Below are 22,425 nucleotides of genomic sequence, written 5' to 3' on the forward strand. Positions count from 1 at the left end.
CAGCTAATATTGACAATCAAACTAATTACAATGATTATTATCATAATCTTCTAGAAACGAAATGCGATGACTTAGAACTTGATTATGGACTGATAATGTTGGACCTTGCCAAAGTAAATAAATCAGAATTTTGATCTGCTTCTCTAATGTCTTGTTTGCCAACCAAGAAATGACATTGTGTTAGTTCACGTTTTTTAGAGTCACCATTTTTATTCATTATTTTTGGTTCACTCTTGTTTTCATGTTTTTAGTTTGAACCATTGATTCTGTCAACTGTCAAATTCGAAAATGAAGTTGTATTTTCTTTTTCGTATCCATTCAACTTTGTTTTTGACCAACCTTTCCCTCGAGCTATTGTTGACCAAGTTCTCCCTTACAGCCAGCTTTAACCAAAAGCGTTTTATTTCAAAACATCATCTTGTTGAAGTTCGAAAGGTGTCTTGGTATAATAGACAAGTTTTCTTGTACTCCTTGAACCTTTTATACCCTTTGTACCAAGTTCAAATAGTACTATGCCGCATTGAACCTTTTGTACCAAAGGAACTAGTTCACGGGTTCAATGTTTCTTTCGTTCCTCAAATCAGCTTCCCTTGGAGGACCCACTTGACATGCCACACGCACACGTGGAGCACGAGACACACAACAGTTGGTTGCCCTGTCATGATTAACATGGTTGTAGGTGACATCATGATCTGAAAAGTGAGTATAGGCAATCAATGGTCAAGTAAAATTTTCATAAATAGTCGAGCCGGAGTTTTGATTTAAGAGTGCGAAAGCAAATATTTGGCACATGTAGAGAGGATTAATCATTTAAAGTACTTGCCTCCTAATTTAACGCTAGTACCTATTCCACCCTGTCATCTTTCCTTCACGGCATGCCAAAAATTACTTTCGTCCTCTACGCAATTAATGATCATGTCCTTTTCAAAATGCATTTAAAGGAAAGTTTTCTAGTTTAAAAAGAGACATTAAGTTACTTTTTCTGCTCAAAACAAGCAGTTGCAGGAGAGAAACGGAGAAAACAGCCTTCTTTCATAGTTGAAACGGTTGCCGTCTTCTAGGTAATCTTTCCATCTTCTAGTTATTTTCTCCTCTCACCCATGGGGTAAATCATATTTTGGTTGTTTCCTTGTTTTTGCATTCAAAATTGAGCTCCTAAAATCATGAAGTCTATATTACACATATTTGGAAACACTTGTAGTCTGCAATGTAAGTCCCCCATTATAGCCGATACAGACTTGCTAGGGGTTGATTTGGGAGGGGTTTTAGAAAGATTGTGTGAAAGACTAGCCCAACCTTTTTCCACTAAAGTGTTGGACACAAACTTGCTCATGGCTTCCACTTTCCCTCCAGCTTATCCTTGCCCCAAGTTAATTCACAAGTGCATACATATGTACAATGTGTCTACAGGCCATATATTGAAGAAAGATGGAAGTGTTTTGTTGGATGTCAATAGAGAGACCGTGTCTAGCTTGTTTCACTTGGAAGAGCAGCAATTTGTTGATCTTACCTCGGCCTTATCTGTAGCTAGATTTTCTGAGAAGGCAAGTGATTATAAGAATGTCATAGCAAGAAGTTGGACGAAATCTTTCTATAAGGGTGGTTCGAGGTTGCCTAAAATTTTGAAGAAAAGCCAAATGACGGTTCAGGTAAAAGACATAATGGTTCTTTAACACAAAATTTGTGGTTCCCCTAATGTTTCTGTTTTTGAAAAATGATGTACTTCTATATTCAAATTGTGTTAACAGGTTCACAATTTCTAGATTGGGCGGAATTAATTGCCAGTTCTCTTAGAGATCAATTGAAAGGTGCTCTAAATCTTAAGAAGGATTTCTTCATGTCATCTTACGTAATGTATATGTTAGCTACCACTCAGGATTTGCAACATCTGCCACATGAACCCTGGACTGAGGATATCACCATATATAGTTATTGCCCTTTGTTACATAAAGATAAAGTCTTAGATGATTTTATAAGGGTTCATGATATTTTCTTTGGGAAATTGTGTTTTGAGATGAAAAGTTCTTTGCAACACAGATTTTCACCCGAGTCTCAAAGACTTGTCCAATCTTTCAGCAGCCTACATATTCAATTCCCAAGGTTCACTTATTTGAGAGTAGGAGGTTTTGATGAAGAACCTATGCATCTTCCCAGATTTGCCTTTGATTGTTTCATCTTGGCAGAAGTAGCGTGGCAATTAATCTCTGTGATAAATAAATTCTCAGCTGAAGAAGCTTGTGATATCATTTTCCCGCTTAAATTAGGCAAACTAACATGTGGAAGCATGGAAGATGCAAAATGTATAAGCTTTGATCTGGTTAAGTTTGGTTTTGATACTTATCAAGCTAGGTCAAACTTTGACAGCAAAGGAATCGTTCATAGCTTGTTTGACACTTTGATAAAAATTATAAATGTTCCCACTATGGAAGATTTCTGGGAAGATTGTACAAATGAATTAGAAATAAAGAGAAGAGGGTTATCCAGGTTTATCGTTTCCCATATTATCCTTTTTCAATTGAAGTCGGGAATAGATATTATAGACATAGAGGAGGATGGGACCGACATTCCAACCTCCCAGGAATCGAACTTGTAAATATTGTCATAGATTGGGATTCTAAGCAGGAAGATGATATTCTTAAAAAAAGGGCAAATGTGATTAAAAAGACAGTCTTGGTTGAAATTAAAAAAGGGCACCCGTGCTAATGTCAAGGTTGATTCTGTTTCTAATGTTGGTCTCCCCATTGTAGGTAGCAAAAGGTCGTCAAGAATTTCTGAGAAAAAGGTTCACAACCCTCCCCTTGTGCAAAAAACTCGTTTTAGCAAGAATACTAAAGTGTCGACTCCAACAAGCCCTCACCAGGTTATTCAAGTTGACAACGAACAAGACAAAGATCAAGGTGGGGAACTCATTAATAATAGCCAGAGTTCAAATGACCGTGGGTTCATATCCCCCAAGGGTGCAGACTGCAGCTACTCCGGAGAGGGCTACTGAATCACAACGGGATGCTGTCACTCCTAACTTGCTTGTGGCCAACTTGGGCAATCATAGAGGGCTGCAGTTGCAAGGAAAGGGTCTATTTGTGACCTGTGATTTGTCTATATCAGAACTGCATGTTGGTCAGTCAGTGTGCATACTTGCTGTTAGCCGTGTGAGGGAAATTAAGAGCCTTTGATCGAACAATTCATAGCTGGGTGATCAAGCAACATACATATCGGCAATATTGGGCCTGCTGAAGGTTGCAATCAGGTTTGACTATGGAGAAATGCCTGCTGCAATTCGATTGGTAGCTTGGATATACAGGTTCCAGCTTGCTTGTGAATTTCATGTAGAAGTTTCCAGGATTATTAAATAAAAATTGCAATTGGGTTCAATTTCAGAATTGGTCAGCTAGTGATTCACTTAATATCTAATGAGGTCATTTCTTGTATTGATTCCAAAATCTCTGAATTTTCATTTCAAACTTTGTGCATGGAATGGGACAGCTAGGAAAGAATTGACTTAAATTTCTGTTGTAGACTAATCAATATTTGGACTTAAGAAGATGTGAGTTGTTTGTTGCGTGTTAGACAAAATAGCAACTACTGATTTAGTAAAAGATATTGATGTTGTTAAAGTTATAACTGGGTCAGGGTTATTACAGTGGTATCAGAGCTTGCTTGCAAAGTGTTTGACAAAATGTCAAACAACTGAATTATAAAAGAATTTGGTGTTTGATGAAGTTATAACCATTTGGGGTTATTACATATTGAATGTATCACATGGGGAAAATATGTCATTCTTTCTTTTCTATTGTGATCTATAGCCATTTCTTTCGTAACACAAAGAGGAGACCCATTTTGTAACATAAATTTTCAGTAGTGGATTTGGGATCTCAGCCATTATGAAGTCATGAATTTGTTGTTGATTTCTTGAAATTAGATATTTCATATTTCAAAGTGGTCTTATCTTGCTTTTAGTTTTGATATCTTGTTAGGTCATTAATTATATGATACTTTTATGTTGGATTGAGAAAACATCTTCTTCAAGAGGATATTTTCCATTTTGTTCCCATTGTAGCTCCATTTTATGTTGATGCGCCATACAATTCCAATGCTCTTTTAGTTTTGGCATATAGATGAATTTCATATAGTATGACTTTACCTTTCTTGATACTGTCAATTTTGCAAATCATGGGCATATATTAATAATACAGAGTACCATTTAACCCTTATTGAAAGTTTTGCAAAAATTGAAATTTATGACAGTTGACATACATTCAGTTTTTTTTTGGAAGCTGAATTTTGCATAAGATGTCTTATGGATAAATGGATTTCATTGTTGTTCTTCTCTATCTATTCTGACTTATTTGGTGTCTTGCAGCACACTTGGCCAGGGTTTGGAAACCAGCAAGTTCATAGGAGAGGTCATTTTCTCAATAACCCTTGCAATCCTTGGGCTCATACTATTAGCTCTTCTTATTGGTAACATGCAGGTAAAATCATCTTATTCAATTAAGAATGATCCTCTACTTTTATATTCATTTGATTCCCATTTATTATTAGTTGATTTTTATTGCTTTAAATAACCAGCAGCATGACAATCAGGTCAAACTACTTACTTAGTGAGCTACCTAAAATTCATGGCTTAGTGGAGTGTACTGCAATGCTCTGTTGAAACTAGCTATTCAATCTCAATTAATCATCTGCATCAATTGAAGTCTTGTCTATTAAGATAATTCTGAATCTCTATTTGTCCACGGGAGGTCTATATTGAATCCAAATGTTTACAGTGGGTCAAATTTTGTCATTATATTTTAGAAGAATGGATGTATGAAAGTAGAGACGGGATGAAAATATTTGATGTTCATGAATGACATGAAGAGATGGAAGTTAAACATGCAATTCTAGTAGTGAAGGACTAGTTCTGAAGGTGGCATACTGGATAGACACCAGAAAAAGAACAAAAAAGCCAGAAGTGCTGAAAGGTTATACACACAAGTGGAATGTTAAAAAGAGTAACTCCTATGTTAGTTTTAGGATCTCTGCAAATGTAATAACATTATTGTAATTCTATGTGTTTCAATTGCAGATTTCCGAGATATATAAATATATCTTCAAGAGGCATGTCTTGTGAAGAGACATGTCTCTATGGTTATATATATTTATTAATCATTAATTATAACATATCTATATTATATATAAAAATATTATATATAATATATAGCATACAATATATAGATATAGATATAGATATATATATCTATATAACCATTAACAATAACCATAGAAGGATTAACTCTAGGACAGTTCAATCCAACAGAAGCTACAATTTAACACTCCCTCTTAGCTCAGGAGGATTGTTATAGAATACATTATCACAATAATCTTAGAATGTCATATTAAAGACCGTAATATATATATCACACTAGATACATTATCCTTTGATAATATAAGTCTCAATAGGAAGTCTATATCATAGGTGAGATCCTTTTATAGTAGACATTGCTTCACGAAATGTGTCAGAACAAACATGCCAACAATATCTAATTCTAACAATGATATGTATATCAATTGTTTTCTACCATAGCTATGACTTAGATACAATCGAAGCTATCTCAACACTCCCTCTTTATTTTGGAAGATTGATATATAACATACTATGTTCTTGAGTATAAGGAGATATCATCTCAGTATGATATCCCTAAAATGGCATATCAATATGAATTCATCAACACACATATGGAATTTACCTTAATACACTAAGAGGCTAGAATCCTCAATACTCCCTCTTAAGAAAAGGGAAATTGAAATAAGTTTAACTTACACAATAAGGTGTAATCATCATTATGTTTTAAACTAAGAGAGAGAAAGAAAACATAATGGATTTTCATGGTGTCCGGCTATCGCCCAAAAGACCCATGAAGGTTATCAATGTGTATGGCAAAATCCGGCCCGAAGAACAAGGATAACTCAAACATTTCAAAACAATGGGTTTTCGTGGTGTTCGGCTATCGCCCAAAAGACCCATGAAGGTTATCAATGTGTCCGGCAAAATCCGGCCCGAAGAACAAGGATAACCCAAACTTTCAAAACAATGGGTTTTCATGGTGTCTGGCTATCGCCCAAAAGACCCATGAAGGTTATCAATGTGTCCGGCAAAATCCATCCTAAAAGATAACACCAAATTCAACCATTGTTTGAAAACAAATCAACTAAAATAAAGTCGTCACTTTATAATAGGATCATAACACACAAAAGGTCGTCACCTTTTACAATAAAAGTCGTCACTTTTCACAATACAAGCTTGCAAGCAAAAATAATAATTTGTATTCATGAATATATAGTTTAATAAATGCATTTACAACAAAGTCATAACAATTTTACCTCTGAAGTACACAATTTCAACTTTGCAAGAGGCTTGGTAAAAATATCAGCACTTTGCTCATCTGTACTAATTTAACTCATCCTTGTGATAAGTGCCTCACATGACATTAAATCATGGAGCATTTTCTACAAGAGTAGATTTATCACTATATGTATATAACCATCAACCATATGATGTTAGTCAATAAGTGCATAAGAAACAACAACATTAATCATATTAAGTTACCTCTGAAATGATATGGTCTACTCCCTCTGAAAATTAATCTTTTCAACTTTTAGGTGATAAGTCAATACTTCCTCATGATGTACATAGAGGTAGGCCCATCAAAATCACAAAGTCGCACCCATGTATTCTAGACTCCCTCTTAGTAAGGAAGGATACTCATAATCTCAATCATCAAGGATATTTTCTTCAAGAGCCTCACTTTATCCATCTCGATCATCAAGGTCTTTGGGGCTACTTATCATTAGATTTAGTTTGCACAATATTTGGTAGCATGTGTAAAGTACCAACCTTCTTTTCTTGTATGAATATCCTCAACCATAAAGGAAAAGATCAAAGCCAATAACCCTTATAGTAAGTATAGAGTTACAGATAAGAGAGAGACTATTAAATTAGATAAATGCAAAAGATAAGAATACTTATCTGCCCAAGAAGATTCAGAAATTGTCTTCTTAGAATATTTGAGAATAGAACAGCTCCCTTCTAATGAACGTTCAAGTGGGAATTGAACATTGACTATTATTCCCCCCACAATGTAAAATTCTCACTCACTATATTGTTTGACAATTTTGAATCAAATGCGACAACTCCTTTTTTAAGTTTCAATTTGCTCTTTTCATCTATTGAAGATCCAAACAGTCATATAATTTAATAATAGAAGCAGACATGTCCTTCCATTTTCTCAAACTTGTCAACAAGACACCAATATCTTGATTGATTATGATTGTGCCACATGTATGAATCTCCAACTCATACGTCAATTTTCATTTATCAAAGAGAGACTCATAAATGATTCAATTGAAGTTACCACTTTCTTATGATGTACACAAGGGGTAGGCCCATTCACATAGTTGCATGAATTACAGTCTTCTTGACTGTTACAATTTATCGATCATTGAAGATTCCATCACAACATGGTTTACTCCCTCTGAATCAATATGATCGAGATCATTGAAGGTTGACGAAACCATATCCTCTATCTACTCCCTCTCTTTCAAGATGATCGAGATGAAGGTTGGCGAAACCATATCCTCTATCGACTCCCTCTTAATCTCAAAAAATTGTGCTTACAAGAACATCCTCATAGGAAAAGATCAAGGTACATGGCTCAATAGTGAGTATAGAAAAATAATAATGTTAATTTGAATGTTAGTAATTTAACTCATTTCTTTTACTAACAATAACATTATAATAGAATTAAGATAACTCAATACTTAATTTCTATATATATGACTTTTCCTTAGATGACATATTCTCCTAAAATTCAATATTGATAATATTTAAATTTCATTTCTATTTCAATAACAATATTAGTAACTCACAATAATACTAATAACTTGCATTGTTTAACATATTTATTTGTAACAAAACATAATATTAAGTTATTAAGTATCATTCTAAAATTAAGATACTCTCCTTATAAATTCTCATTTATATAATATCTATGTAAGAAAATTAAGTAATACATTATATGTACTTATTTATAAAACAACTATATAAGAATGAATAGATGCAATCATACCTTTTAGTTACCTTAAGCATGATTTGCAACCCGATGTATTCCAATTAAATACATTACCTTGAACCTCATCAGAAAGTCTTGAAGCAATTCCTCTTCTAGAGTATATTGGGACCTACAGTTTTCATCACTGATTTATGATATAGTCAACCTATGGTTTGTTAGTGCCATCGTGGAAGTGGCATTACCACGCCACCAATTATTAGGTTGATACCCTTTGACCATGCATCGTTTGGCTTCACTTGTCTTCATAGAGAATTGTTATCTATTCTTCTTGTCCTGTACTCTTGGAAATGTTCAATGCTATTTGTGGACATACCTCTATATATCCTGATCACTGCTAACTATTCCTTTATATTCTCCTATTCGATCTGCAACTCTGGATCTGTATACCAAATATGTTCTGAGAAATATATCGTTGGAGGCTGCCGTATGAATTTCTTATAGGTTTATGCTGGTTGTAGTGTTTGATCAGCACTGACTGTAGAATTTCGTCAGGCCAATTAATCATCGTGCAGTCATTGTCTTCGATTCTTCACATTCACCATATAAGCTTTCTCTTCTAACTCATCTGTTTTCCAGTATCCTTATTATTACTTAGATCCTTTTATTTTAGAATTGTGACTCTTGAAATGAAAAGGTCATAATATTATTTTTTCTTCATAATTCGTACCATATATATATATATATATATATAGATAGATAGATATATATATCGCTTTTATTTATCTAACCAAACAAGTATGTTTTTATTAAATACATACACCTTTGTTGGTGCCGTCCAACATCCTTTATTTTCAGTCACAGTTTATATAAATTTATTGTTTTGAGGATAATCTGTGACGATATTCCTTGCCCAGTTCTGCAGACGCACTACTGAAAATGAATTAATGTTTGATGTTCCAAATCTTATTTCATGGTGTGAACATTTGATCAATTGGTTTGTTTCTTAAGATTTTCCTACAGCTATCTACGCTTATCGAGCCTTCTCCAATCTGAAAATTATTACTGTTTTGTTTTTACAAACTCTAAACATTATGGACTATCGGTGCATCAACCATTTATGATGTCGTTGTCTATCACTGACCATATTATCGTGACTTTGTTCAAACCTTCATACCACAACATATTCTGATCTTTTATGGCTGATGGGTCATCGTTTTGGTCTCAACATGTAGAAAATTTAAAGGAGGTATCTTTGTCATACAAAAACACTATTGTGCGCTTCATTTCTTTGACTGAGGAAATTCTGATGTGGTATGGTCATCTTGTCTTTTATAGATGTTCAATAATTTCTATTCTATATGGCTAATATCAATGGATATTATAAATCTCTATTGCTACCACTTTGAATTTAAATCCTTCTTTTATTTCTTCGTGATTGCCATAAGTCCATTTTCAAACCTTTAAATATCTTGTGATTGCACTCATTTGCTTTGTTCTGAATAATGACAATACATTTCTCTGTCGTGGCTCTTACAATAACACTAATCACTGCCCCCTTTGAATCGCTCCTTTGCTGTGTCTTTTAATCGCTGCCTTCATTTGCTTTGCCATATTTAGGATTTTGACTTCAACAAAGTTTCTGAATACAATCGTCCACTACATTCATGATGTGCTCATGCACATCATACAACATAACCTATTAATTAAACTTTCATTACATATGCAGTCTGGCTCTGATACCATGTTAGTTTTAGGATCTCTGCAAATGTAATAACATTGTTGTAATTCTGTGTGTTTCAATTGCAGATTTCCAAGATATATAAATATATCTTCAAGAGGCATGTCTTGTGAAGAGACATGTCTCTATGGTTATATATATATTAATTAATCATTAATTAAAACATTATTAATTATAACATATCTATATTATATATAATATATAGCATACAATATATATATATATATATATATATATATAGATCTATTAGAGTATGTATAATTAATGATTAACAATAACTATAGAAGGATTAAATCTAGGACAGTTCAATCCGACAAAAGCTACAATTTAACACCCTAAGAATCGTACAAATATAAAAGATGGGTGAGGACCCAGTGAAGTAGTAGAAATAGATGAAGATCGTCCTATTAGGGAAACCACAAGTTCTCAGGTGCTAGTGTGTAGTGATGTGTTAGACGAAACAACATTATTATCATATAACCCCCGAAATAGCACATAGAAAATGTGGGGGTAAGACCCTGCAAACTCATAGAAACACAGACCATCCAAAAAGAGAAAAGACAAATCCCTAGGTGTTAGTGTTCAGTGACGTATTGAGAAGCCAACATGATTATCATCCATCATTACTGGAGCACGAGTGCATATTCAGAGAGTGCTTGTCAAGAAAAGTCTAGGGCTAGCAAACTAGATAATCATAGGAGGCAATCAATTTCTTATTCTTCCTAACATTTGAAACCAAACAATTGCTAGGAGATAGAAAATTTCAGTGTAACACCAGTATTGGGTTACATTGGGAGGGCAGGATGCCGGGACAAGTTTTCGAGACGTTGGAGAAATGGGCCTCATTTTTGAGACGGCAGGGGGATGGCCAAGGGATGCCAGCAAGGGGGGGATGGGGCAAGGAGCGGTGTTGTATAGTATACATATAAAACTTGAAATTCTAGTAATGAAATGTTGTTTTAGTACAACATACCAAATTAAAATAATTGAACATAGCAAAATTGCAACAACTAGAACCATCGAACATTCAACATAGTAACATATTACATACCCAATAGTAACATTGAAAAATCAAAATACAAATAGAAACTCAAGTACCCATCCTAGCGGCAGCATGGTTGCGGAATGGCAGAGGTGGGGGTACTTAGGTACTCAAGTACACAGTGCGGGGACATCTTGGGGACAGGTACTTTGAGGTTTGGGAGGGGGGTGTGAGTCCCTGTGTTACACTAGAAAATTTATGTAACATAACAAGAGAGCCATGACCATTAGAGCGATGATTTGGGTGATAAGGAGGCTAAGCTGTAGTACATCACATGGTGGAAAATTCCTTATAGATTTCTTCCATTCATAAATGGAACAATAGTCCAATGGATGCTCAATGCCTTCGCTGTCTATGATAGGATGAAAGGATGCAATGAGTCTGGTAGATCAAGACCGCCATGTAGAGATCTGTGTAATGTCCCCTACTAGGTTTAGGCTTGTTGTAACCAGAATTATCCTGTATGTAATGTTATAATGGCCTAAACTAAATGGACTAAGTTGCATTTAATCAAATCTACGTTATTCCATTATTCAAAGTAAGGAAAGTTATACATTCACCAAACATATTAAGCAATCCTACTATTTATTCTACCTTTATTACCATTTCAGTCCGAGAAGAAGATTAAGACATAACCATGTTACTAGATACCAATCACAATAGGTTCACTCAAGGTTTACAGATCCAAGCCCTTTTCCTATCTTGGGACTATGCCCTCAAGGTTTTCAAGGGATGCGCATCCGTACCCTTTCACGGGAATCAACCTATTGGCTGGATTTAGACAAGCTTCTCCTTGAAAAAACTTAGTCCCTTTTTATGTACTAAACAGTAACAAATCTGAACATTGACATGCGCGCGCACACATATATTCCTGTTTAATTTGATAAACCTCATATTTCGTATTTATTCGTAACTATCCTTATCATTATTATTATCCATTATATATATTTTTATTTGTTTATTAGAATCTTATCAATGTATATATATAAATAATTCAGATTTTGCTATTTTTATTTATTATTAGTTCCTGCCGACAGGCAGGAAACTATAGCATCCGTGAGATGCTTATTTTGAAGTTTTATTCAACCAATCAAATTTTTTAATTTTCACATGTTCCTGTGTAAACATAATGTTTCTTTATTATTTAATTTTATATAAAATTATTTATCTGTGACCTTATTTGCTGGTACAGTGAACAGTCAGTGTTCCAAATTTTTTAAAAACTTTTGCTTACCAAACAATGAAATATTTCATTGTGCACACGTATAGCACAGTAACAAGTATTATTGTCGAATCTCAAAAATTCAGAAGAGATTTACAAATCTGTACTGAAAACTCAAAGAGCTGCCACATCAATGGCAACATTTAATGTAGTTTTCAGAAGAAATTTATCCGCATTGAATGTGCTTTATTGATTGGAATTGTGAATTACAGAAAGTCAAAGAATCTTGAACATTCGTCTACTGTATATGGTCTTCTTTCTTTGCATCCTCTCTTCCAAATGATCTTCTATCTTTGTAGTGTCTCTGCCACAGAATTTGTAGAGCAATTGGTGACAAATATTGAGGTAAGAAATTCATCTCCCTATAAGTTTTACATTGTTTTTGCCCTCATCTTCTTAATTTAATTTCTAATTTATGCAAGTCTTATTTATTCATTTGCACATTGGTATTTTTAAAATTATTTCTTCATTTTCCTTTTGGCAAATTTAGATGGTTCTCTGTAGCTTCCCCTCTGAAATATTTGAGACTCCAGAGCCAGGTTGTGGTTACGGTTTCCAAGTTTTGTGAGCAAACAAAACAAAAGCTGCAGTGCAGCATAGTTCTTGCCAAATACTGGCAGAGCAGACAATGCCTTTAGAGCATCCAGATTTGAGCTTTGCAACCACTTCAGTTCTGTAAACTATCTCAACATACCAAAATCAAGTAGAAATCTTTACAGTTAGTATCCTTTGTTGTCCAACTCACTTAAGGGCAGAAATAATCGATGTACGTAGGCTTCCATATAAAGGTACAACAACATAGGATTGACATCTTGTAGTCTCTGAAGTTCTCAGTCACTCTAGATCAATGAGCACATTTAATATGATGACCCAAATGTGGAGTAGAATCTCCAGCAGTGTAATGATACAATACGAATGAAATCCTAGTTTCATGAGACATTCTAAAAAACAAAACAAAGAAGGAAAAAAATGGCTACATTTGTATCGTAAGCATCATAATGGTGGAAAATAGAGAATTCAGATTCATAAAGATACAAAAGGAAGAAGACAACAATTTCTTAATCAGTAAGAAGAGGGTTTGATTATAGAATTCAAAATCAAGCAGAAATTTGAATTCCTGTAAAGTATGAGGATTTTTAGGGATTAAATTGATGATGTTTATGAGTAGGGTATAAACATATTATAGAAGGAATCCATTGCCTCAAATCCCTCTCTACTTCTTTGGCTAAATTAATGGAAAAACCCAAATGAGATTTGGTGAAAGTTCAAACCAGCACAAAGAAGGGAATGTGTAGGACAATATTAGTGTTGAGAAATCTGCAGAAGCATTCATCTAAAAATTTAAGTGCAATTTGAAAATAAAATGATAAAGCGTCAAAGTAGCACAAGTTCTCTGCAGATACCCTGGAGTCTCTGAGAATCTATTTTTCGTAAACTCTTGGAAACAGTAAAAATGAGTTGTAAATGGAAATTTGTTGGCCCAGTTTGTTCCTTTATTATGCCATGTCACAGAAATCGAGACATGGAAGCCAACTAACAAAGCGCTAACTGCAATCAAATCCATATGCACAGATGGAAGCTAAAATAGCCCCAATACTCCCATATTTTCCGGCCACTTGCCAAAAGACATTCAAAATTGGTATCTGTAACAGTGTCAGCTTGATTTTCGCTCCTTCTCTTGCATAGAAACCTGCTGCAGCCTCCAAAGCAACCATAACAAATGTAACAACATTCATATCAGATAGGCAACTGCTAACATTCAATCATCTTTTTAAATAAACATTAGAAAAGAAGGTAAGAGGAGAGAAATGAAACAATGTTATTGATGGTGGAGTTAAAAACTAATAACCATTTATGTCTTTGCCTTGGCATTAGTTCTCTACAATGGCAGGAACTTTTAAAAAAACCATTGTTATCGTTAGCAGCAGTTTCTAGGGAATTATTTAAAAAAAAGAAATCTTGCTTTGTGAAATGAAATTCCAATATTTTTGTACATAGTATGTTAATTTGCCTTACCTTCAAGCAGATTTGATACGGAAGCCTGCAATGAAGTCTTCATTGATGTATTTGAGCACATTTCTATTTTATTTTATTAGTTGTTCGGTGAATTTCTTTCAAAATTTTGATCAGAGATTTGTTGTCTCTGCATTCTATTTCTGATTGTTGTGTGGTGAATCTGAAGATCGATTTATTTAATTTGCCTACCTTGCTCCAAAAATGGTTTTCCACTGATAGCTTTGAATATACTTGGAGGTGTACAATGATAGCACTTTTCATTGAGGCACCTTTGTAGAGTCCAGATTTTTAAATTTTGAGGTTTCCTTCTTGCAAATTATATGGCATTTACGGAGTTTCAGAAGATTCGGGAAAACTCTACTGTGAACATATTTATTTGAACATCTATTTGTTTTCTGACAAAAAATTGAAATGGATTGATCTTGGGGGAAGAAGGGGGCAGAAAGGTGTTTTCCTCTCTGGATTTGATCAAATCTAGAAACAAAAACAAAACACTCTATTAATAACCACTAAATATTGATACAAACACATTGTCTCCAAAAGACCAAAACCAATTAAATCAAAGCTTGTAGTCTGTTACCTGAAATAAGTTTTGAGTGTGTGAGTTGGTGGCATGGAAATGAAGTATTCACCCGTCTATAAACTCAATCAATCCAAATTTAAAAGAAGATCAAATTTATAATTTAGATCAAACAATTATTTCTTTCTTTAATTAAGTATTACCAAACATATTTCTAACATTTATAAATTAGTGAATCAATATATCAAAGTTTATATCATTATTATTAGTAGTTTCTACTATAACATTCATTCATGTTTAAGTTTTTTTCCATCCTTCATCTTTTGCCAGTTCCATCTAAATTTAGCTGACCAAGGCTCGTCTGCTGGGGTTCATAGCACTACAAATAAAAGGTGCTACAAGTGTTCAAAGCTAATTTATCCTGTTCTAAATTTAAGATTTTGTTTAATTTCTATCTATATGCTTAAACAAATTATATAAGCTTAACAATGTACATGTCCATATATAATTTTCATCAAAACTTTTAGACTAGGACAATGAAAAGTGAAGGCGAAACAATTTTCAATTTACAATATTTTTTGGTAAAACATTATTTTTATAAAACAATTTTAATATTATTATTATATTGTTATTACTACTCTCTATATTTCTATCGGCAGGAACTAGACGCTATGCGTCCTTGTTTATTTTTGATAGGTAATCTGCTGAAGCCTAGATTATTTATTATTATTGTCAAATTAATTATTATTATTATGTGTTAATCTTGAGTAGATTCGAACCCAAGACCTCCCCAATGAGAGGCTCACAATTTCCAGATGCATTGTAGGCTCTTGCCTAATTCTGATTTTGCTATTATTTACATAAACAATTGTTCTATATATTAGTCCATATTTACTTTTCTGATTTGATATTTATTAATTTACATATAAATGTTGGATATATGTTAGTTCATATGTATGTATACATATATTCCTGATTTCACAATTGTAACTGAAATTAATACTATGATGCATATGCACTATCCATATTTTTTTAATAATGTTCTGACTTAGTATTATGTAGTCAATAGTAACTTATTGAAGCTTGTCAGCGAACAATAAGTATGATTCTCATTATTCCTTCCTCCATCGGTCAATATCCAACATATATTTCATAATCTCCAGCTACCATTATCTTATTTACTCTCCAATGAGAATTATTATATCCCTGTCTTTGGCGTCCAATACTCCTTAGAAAAACTCAATGTCTGAAGTGTTCAGCCCGTAGGTGAACAGGAAAGAAACATGTAATAACTTAACAAAGTAAAATACTATTCATTCATCAAGTGCTTTCCGTACATAACAATAATGTTTCATACAATGATGCGAAATACATAAGTGAAAGCCACATTTATAATATCTGATATGGTGCTAATGAAATGACACAACCGTGTCTGCACCAATAATTGCCTAGCTACCCATTTTGTTGGACAACATCATCGCCCCCAAAAAAGAATAGTCATCCTCTGGCGACTCAAAAACTAACAAAATTAGGGGACAACATACAAACATAGAAACAATATAGACTAGGGAGGAGGTTGCATCCCTAAAGTGTTCTATTGCCGACACAACTCATAAACTTGATCAATGCGGATGCATAAGTTCTTATGTGTCCATGTGTTAACTTCCACTGCCTCCTTCAGGAGAAGTGTTGCCTCCATGGCGTGGGCTTGAGCTATCTGCAATCCTTGTTCTATCACTTGCAATCTTTGTTTGGCCTTCTCCTTATCTCGCAAAAGCGTTGCTTGCTCAGCTGCCCATGCTGCTTGCTAGCTAACCAATTCTGCAGCTAACTTCTCTCAAGCTTCTATCTCAACTGTCGTAGACCTCACCACTGCAATCCTCTTTGTTTCCCTATTTGCTTCTGCACATCGATGAGCATAGTAGACATCTTTATATGCCCCTACTATCTCATGTGCCAGCTTCTCCATAGTAGTATTGCACAGTCCCAACTCAGGCTCTGTAGCCTAATCAGCCAACATCTCCGATGTTTCCACTGTTGGCCATCCCCTAGCCTCAAAGAAAGAGAGAAAACGCTTAGGACAGACCCTCGAATATAGGCTTGGACCAAATATAACTCCTTCCTACAGGTCAAAGCCTGATATCCAATGATTCATCCTCTCTCCAGCACAACCCTTAGGGCTTTGAGGTATGTCTTGCATCTATCCTCATCCGACCCTTAATCCTCTTTTCCCACAACGTCGACATCTCACTCCATATCTGTATCCATCTCTACCTCTCTTGTGGTAGCCATGTCCACATTCGGTGCCGCCTCCTCATCTTCGAGCGCATCCTCGGACTGTGGTACTCTCACCCCCTGTGGCTCTAATATGGCAGCTACTCCTGGGGATACCTCTCCCTGCCTTGGGGGCTAAATGGAGGAACTGACCTCTGCAAGAATAACTCAAAACTACTGTCTCAAAAATACACTGTCTCTGTCTATCACCTCAACCTTCTCCAATTGTGCTACCTGTGGTTGTGTTGTTTGGGTCATCTCGATGCTCTTGACTGGTTGTGCTGACTAGGCTTCAGCTAACAAAGATGAAGATATGCTGACAATAGCGTCTGAGCCGATCACATCATGTTGAATTTGAGGTTCGAGCTCTAGCGCATGCATCTCTACTAACTTTGCTGCTAGCACTGCTGGTGCAATTGGATTTGTTGACACATTCGGTAGTCATAACATCTGTGGTTCCTGTCTTGGCCATTGGTGGAGTCATGATAATTGGCTCATGCCTCTGGCCAAACGGAGGAATAAGCGAGGTAGTGGCTATCAAGTGTGCCGAAGTCGACAACTGGGGAGGGGTGAAAAATGTGGACCCTCTGAAGCATCGCTCCTAACCTATGCCAAGGTACTCTCTTCCTTGGAATCAGTCGCACTACTCTCTGTGGTTTCCTCCCTTATGTTGTTCGTGTCCCCATATGCATCCAACACTTGCAATACCCTCTTTTGACCAGCCACTATTCCACCCATAGCTAAATGCCTCCAACAGAATACTAGAGGTTCTCCTGGCACCAATTTCCCCCTCGATGGAACTTCAAAGTCATCTGTTGGAACTTGATGAAGGGCTACTTCTAGAAAAAGCCGATGGCATGATGTGGCATGAAAAATGTCCGATGATGTAATGTCATAAACTCCTCCATTCTATTTGCGAGGACTATAGCCCAACCATACACACTACAATTCATGATGTCGTTCATGAAAGTAATTTGAGGCAAGGTGATATCTGAGGCCCTACTTGCCCCAGTTAACGTGCTTTTTATTGCATCCATAATACATCTCCAGTGGCCCTCTCAAATGAAATTTTGCTGTAGTCCTCAACTCTTGGTACCTTTCACCACAGACTCCAATTCCTCTGGTGTGAGGTTGTGGCCCACCAATTTTACTCAATATTCCTTGTGTTCTTACGGCAACTTGTGATTCTTGGTCACCACTTTGCAACCTTCTTGGCTGGGAATGCCAAGTGCCCTGCAGGGGTAACTTTAAGGAACACCCCCCCCTCCCAAAATTTATAAAATTGTGGCGAATCACATGTCATTTGGATGAAAAAAATTAATAGTGTTGGCAAATTATGCGTCAATTGATGGATATTTGGTGGCGAATTTTTTAATAGTTTAGACAATTTTTATAAAATAATGGCGATTATCATTTTTGTTTTTAATAAAATTATTAATATTGATGGTGAATTATGTTTTGAAATGTAATTATGTTAAATGTATTATTTGAGAACTCAGACCGTCTGATGATCCAAGATCAATGGCTGAGGTTTAATTTCGGCCAACATTTCTTGAAGGAAGAAGAATTGTCGAGGTAGTCACTGGAATGTTGACACATATCAAGGTAAGTTTTTTGTGGAGTACAGTGTCACTCATAAAAAAAAAATTCACATAGGAAAATGGGAATTTGGCGAATGATGATCATCGAAAGAGACTCAATAAATTCCGTGGCGAATAAGAGTAAACATTAAAGAGAAATATGGGCAAAGAACCCGACTACCAAACTGAAATTACGTAATAATAGTGGCAAACGTTCCGACCACTATATGAGTATTTTATAAAATTTGGGCGAACCAGTCAACTAGTATACGGTGTTTTTTTTAGCCAATTTCTATAGCCCAATCGAGACATTAGCCAATTGGCGAATAATAGCCACTAAAAAAATCTCTGGTACCCTGCTGAAATCTCGTGCTTTGAAGGAGACTGTCATCCGCTGCTTCTTGTAGACAAATGTGCTTGTTCAGTTGATCCTGTTGTAGGTTTCGATCATAGTTCTTAGGATTGTCTCAAACAATCTAATGGAAAACAGAGGAAGTTGTATCGCCCAATGGACTTGGGCACAGATCAATATTTTCTTGATTAGGTTTGTATCTGCTGTCTCCTACCACCATCTTCGGCACTCACTGCCATTCAACCCTTCGAACTGAATTGTGAGATGTGACAGGTCAACCTTCACCTTTTGTTTCTTGCTACTCGATGCTGCCGGCCCTACAACTCTGACTCTGGAAGCCAACACTCTTCCATTCTTTTCCATATTATTTTCCTTCAACTAGTCTTTCCAGTGCCTTCTCTTCCCTGCGGAATGCATACTAAATGATTAACTATCCCATATTTTGGGTTTATAATACAAAACAAAAATGGTTAGGCTTTGCTTCCCGGCGCTGAATGCTCTTCTCTATGGAGGATTTCCTTTCTTTCAAACTTCATTGTAGCCACTTGCTTGGTACTATTTGTCGGCACTCCAGCCTCTGGAGTTCACGAAAGTCAGACATCTTTCCAGGTTGCATCTTTCCTTCGCAGCTTGTTTTTTTTTCCCTTCCCCGTAGACTCCCCTTCTCCCTTGATGTGAAAATCTTTGTTTCCCTGCCCGTGGCGCTTGGTATCGCCTTTCATGGCTTCCTCTCTGTTTTTGTTCTTTGTGGAAGTTTGCCAAGTGTGAATATCAATTGAATCACACTCTATAACCTATCGTTTAAGTTTCTTTTTTACTCGTCGCGACACACAACCCCTCGGCATATACTCCGTGGCCACATGTTTTCCACGGGACACTTGCTATTCACGGCCATGTGTGTCCACGATCGCCTAAGTCCGCAAGACATTTTTTTTATTTAAATTTTAAAAACTCAATAAGTCAAATTCCCATCTAGTATTACCGCTCATTTAGCCTTCTTGCCATTCGCGATAAATTTTCAACTTGGATCCATTAATGGCGTCAGGGATTTCTTGCCCGTCCAAGGTCCATAGTTTTATGGAACCATTATCACCTACCTCTCTAATTTTATACACTCCAAGCCATTTAAACTGAAATTTCCCTGGTTTTATCTCGTTGCGGTCGTTGTACCAAAGCATAAGTTGGCCTAGCTGAAACCTTGTTCTTTTCAAATGTTTGTCATGCCACGCCTTTCGACAGGTCTGTGCCACCCCTGCCACCCATTACGTTGTTAATCTACGTTTATCCAATTTGTTCAATTGATATAGGCGTTCATGTAGACTCTCCATATCTTCGAGTCTATTTTCAATTGCAATCCGCAGGCTTGGGACCATGAATTCGGTTGATACCACAGCTTCTTGACCAAACATTAACTGGCATGGCGTCTGTCCAGCTGTGACTTTGAATGTGGTGTGGTAGGCCCACAGTGCCGAAGGTAACTTTTCTTCCCAATCTGCCTATTCCACACCGCATGATTTATATATGATGGCCACAATGATTTTGTTTGTTGCCTCTGCCGAGCCATTAGCTCATGGGTAATACAGACTTGACAACAAATGAAAAATCTTGAATACCATTGTCAGTAATTTGATCACATGATTGACAAAGTGACCCCCTCTGTCACTTGTCAGCTAGATAGGTATACCATACCGTGTGATGATTTGTTCATACAAAAACTTTGCCGTACTTATTGTAGAGTTGTCGAGTAGTGCTCGTACCTCTACCCATTTTGTTAAATACTTCGTAGCCACCACCAGATATCGGCAACGTCGGGCCCTACTCGTCATTAGTGGTTACACGAAGTCTAGACCCCAACATTCAAATAACTCTTGGGCGTGGGACTAGTTGAATGGCATGAAGTCCCTCTTGAGTGGTTTGCCGGCTCTCTAGCATGTATCGCAGCTCAACACCCATTCCCGTGCATTGTTGTAAAGTGTGGGCCACCATAACCTAGCAAGTAGGACCTTCCGTGCCATTGTGTCAAGTCCCATGTGGCCTCCTTCTGGACCTTCATGTGCTTCCCTCAGAGCACTCTGCACTTCTTCTTTCATTACACATCGCCTCAGTACTTGATCAGGACCCATCTTGTATAGGAGACCATTTATCCGTTGGAAAGTCCAACTCCTTAGAACTAGCTTTCGTCATTCGCCTGGCGACATCTCTCTCAGAAATTGAGACATCGATAGATATTCCCTGATAGACTTGTACCAGCCTAGAAGAATGGTGATTCTGAACAAGTGTGCATGCAGAAAATCATCATTGACCCCTTCCGATGGCTCTCCGGACTTGATTTGGGAGAGTTGGTCTGCAATGACATGACTCTTCCCGAGTCACACAATGATGGTGAAGGTGAATTCTTGCAGTAGCAACAACCATCTACTAATCCTACCTTGGATAATTGGTTTGTTAACCAAGTACATCAATGCCTAGTGATCCACGTAAAAGGTAAATGGTGTAGCCAATAGGTAATGTCAGAATTTTTGTACTGAGTACACCATCTCGAGAGCCTCCCTTTCAGTGGTGTTGTAACTCTTCTCGGCTTTTGACAGTAGCCGACTTTCGAAATACATTGGGTGATCCAGGCCATGGTCACCAGTCTGTGCCAACGTTGCACCTATAGCAAAGTTTGAAGCATCCACATGGACATGGGACTCCTTGTCCCAGTTCGGGTACGCCAAGATGGGTGCCACGAACAATCTATTTTTCAACTTTGTGAAGGCAATCTCCTGCTCGGAACTCCAGACGTACGGTTCTCCCTTCTATGTCAACTTGTCCAAAGGAAGAGCAATTTGGGCGTAGTTCTTTATGAACCATCTATAATATCCAATGTGCCTGAGAAAAGACTTGACTCCAGATACCTCCGTCGGGGCTTCCATTTCCACTGTCACTCTTACTTTATTGAGGTCGGTCTTCAATCCTGACTTGCAAACAATGTGCCCAAGTAGTTTGCCTTGAGGAACCATGAACCAACATTTTTTTGGATTCAATGTCAATCGTGCCCGCCGACACCTCTCCATACATTCCTAGAGTGCCTTCAGGTGGCTGTCCTGTCCACTAAAGATGGACCAATCATCCAAAAATTCTTGGAAGCTGCCTACTGACATTTTGTCAAATATGTGCAAAATGATCCTTTGAAACGTAGCAGGTGTTACACAATCAGAAGGGCATTCAGTTGTAAGCATACACTCCATCTTCCACCACAAAAGTTGTTTTTAGTTTATCTTCTTGAGCAATGGAGATCTGGTTATAGCTAGAGAATCCATCCATGAAGGAATACATCTTGTGTCCTACCACTTCTTCCAGAATTGTGTCAGTGAACAAGATTGGAAAGGGATCTTTTATTGTGACTGCATTCAAGCAACAAAAATCCACACATCCAGATTTGGATCCGTCCTTCATGGATATCACAATTGGTGACACCCACTCTTTTGAACTTTAAATATTATTTCGGCTTCCAGCATTCGTTGTATTTCCTCATCAATGCGGGCTGCATAGTTCTTGTTCATTTTGTACGATTGTTTCCGCACAAGTATGGCTCCAAGTACCAAGGGTATGCAGTGGACATACATTTTTGGCAGGACCCCTTTTAAA

General features: G+C 36.5%; 1 protein-coding gene across 3 annotated transcripts in view; it reads left to right on the forward strand.

The window, feature by feature from the left end:
- Positions 1-22,425, forward strand: part of LOC149550633 (putative cyclic nucleotide-gated ion channel 5) — a 334,184-nt gene that overhangs the window by 293,020 nt on the left and 18,739 nt on the right. For all 3 annotated transcript variants that reach the window (XM_089793616.1, XM_089793618.1, XM_089793617.1), the window contains one exon: positions 4,361-4,472. In XM_089793616.1, the coding sequence (XP_089649742.1) occupies positions 4,361-4,472 (112 nt within the window). The remainder of the gene's footprint in view (positions 1-4,360; positions 4,473-22,425) is intronic.

The sequence above is a fragment of the Cupressus sempervirens genome, chromosome 7 (genome assembly GCF_028749045.1).
Source record: "Cupressus sempervirens isolate cs-2001-9-10 chromosome 7, ASM2874904v1, whole genome shotgun sequence".
Lineage (NCBI taxonomy): Eukaryota > Viridiplantae > Streptophyta > Pinopsida > Cupressales > Cupressaceae > Cupressus > Cupressus sempervirens.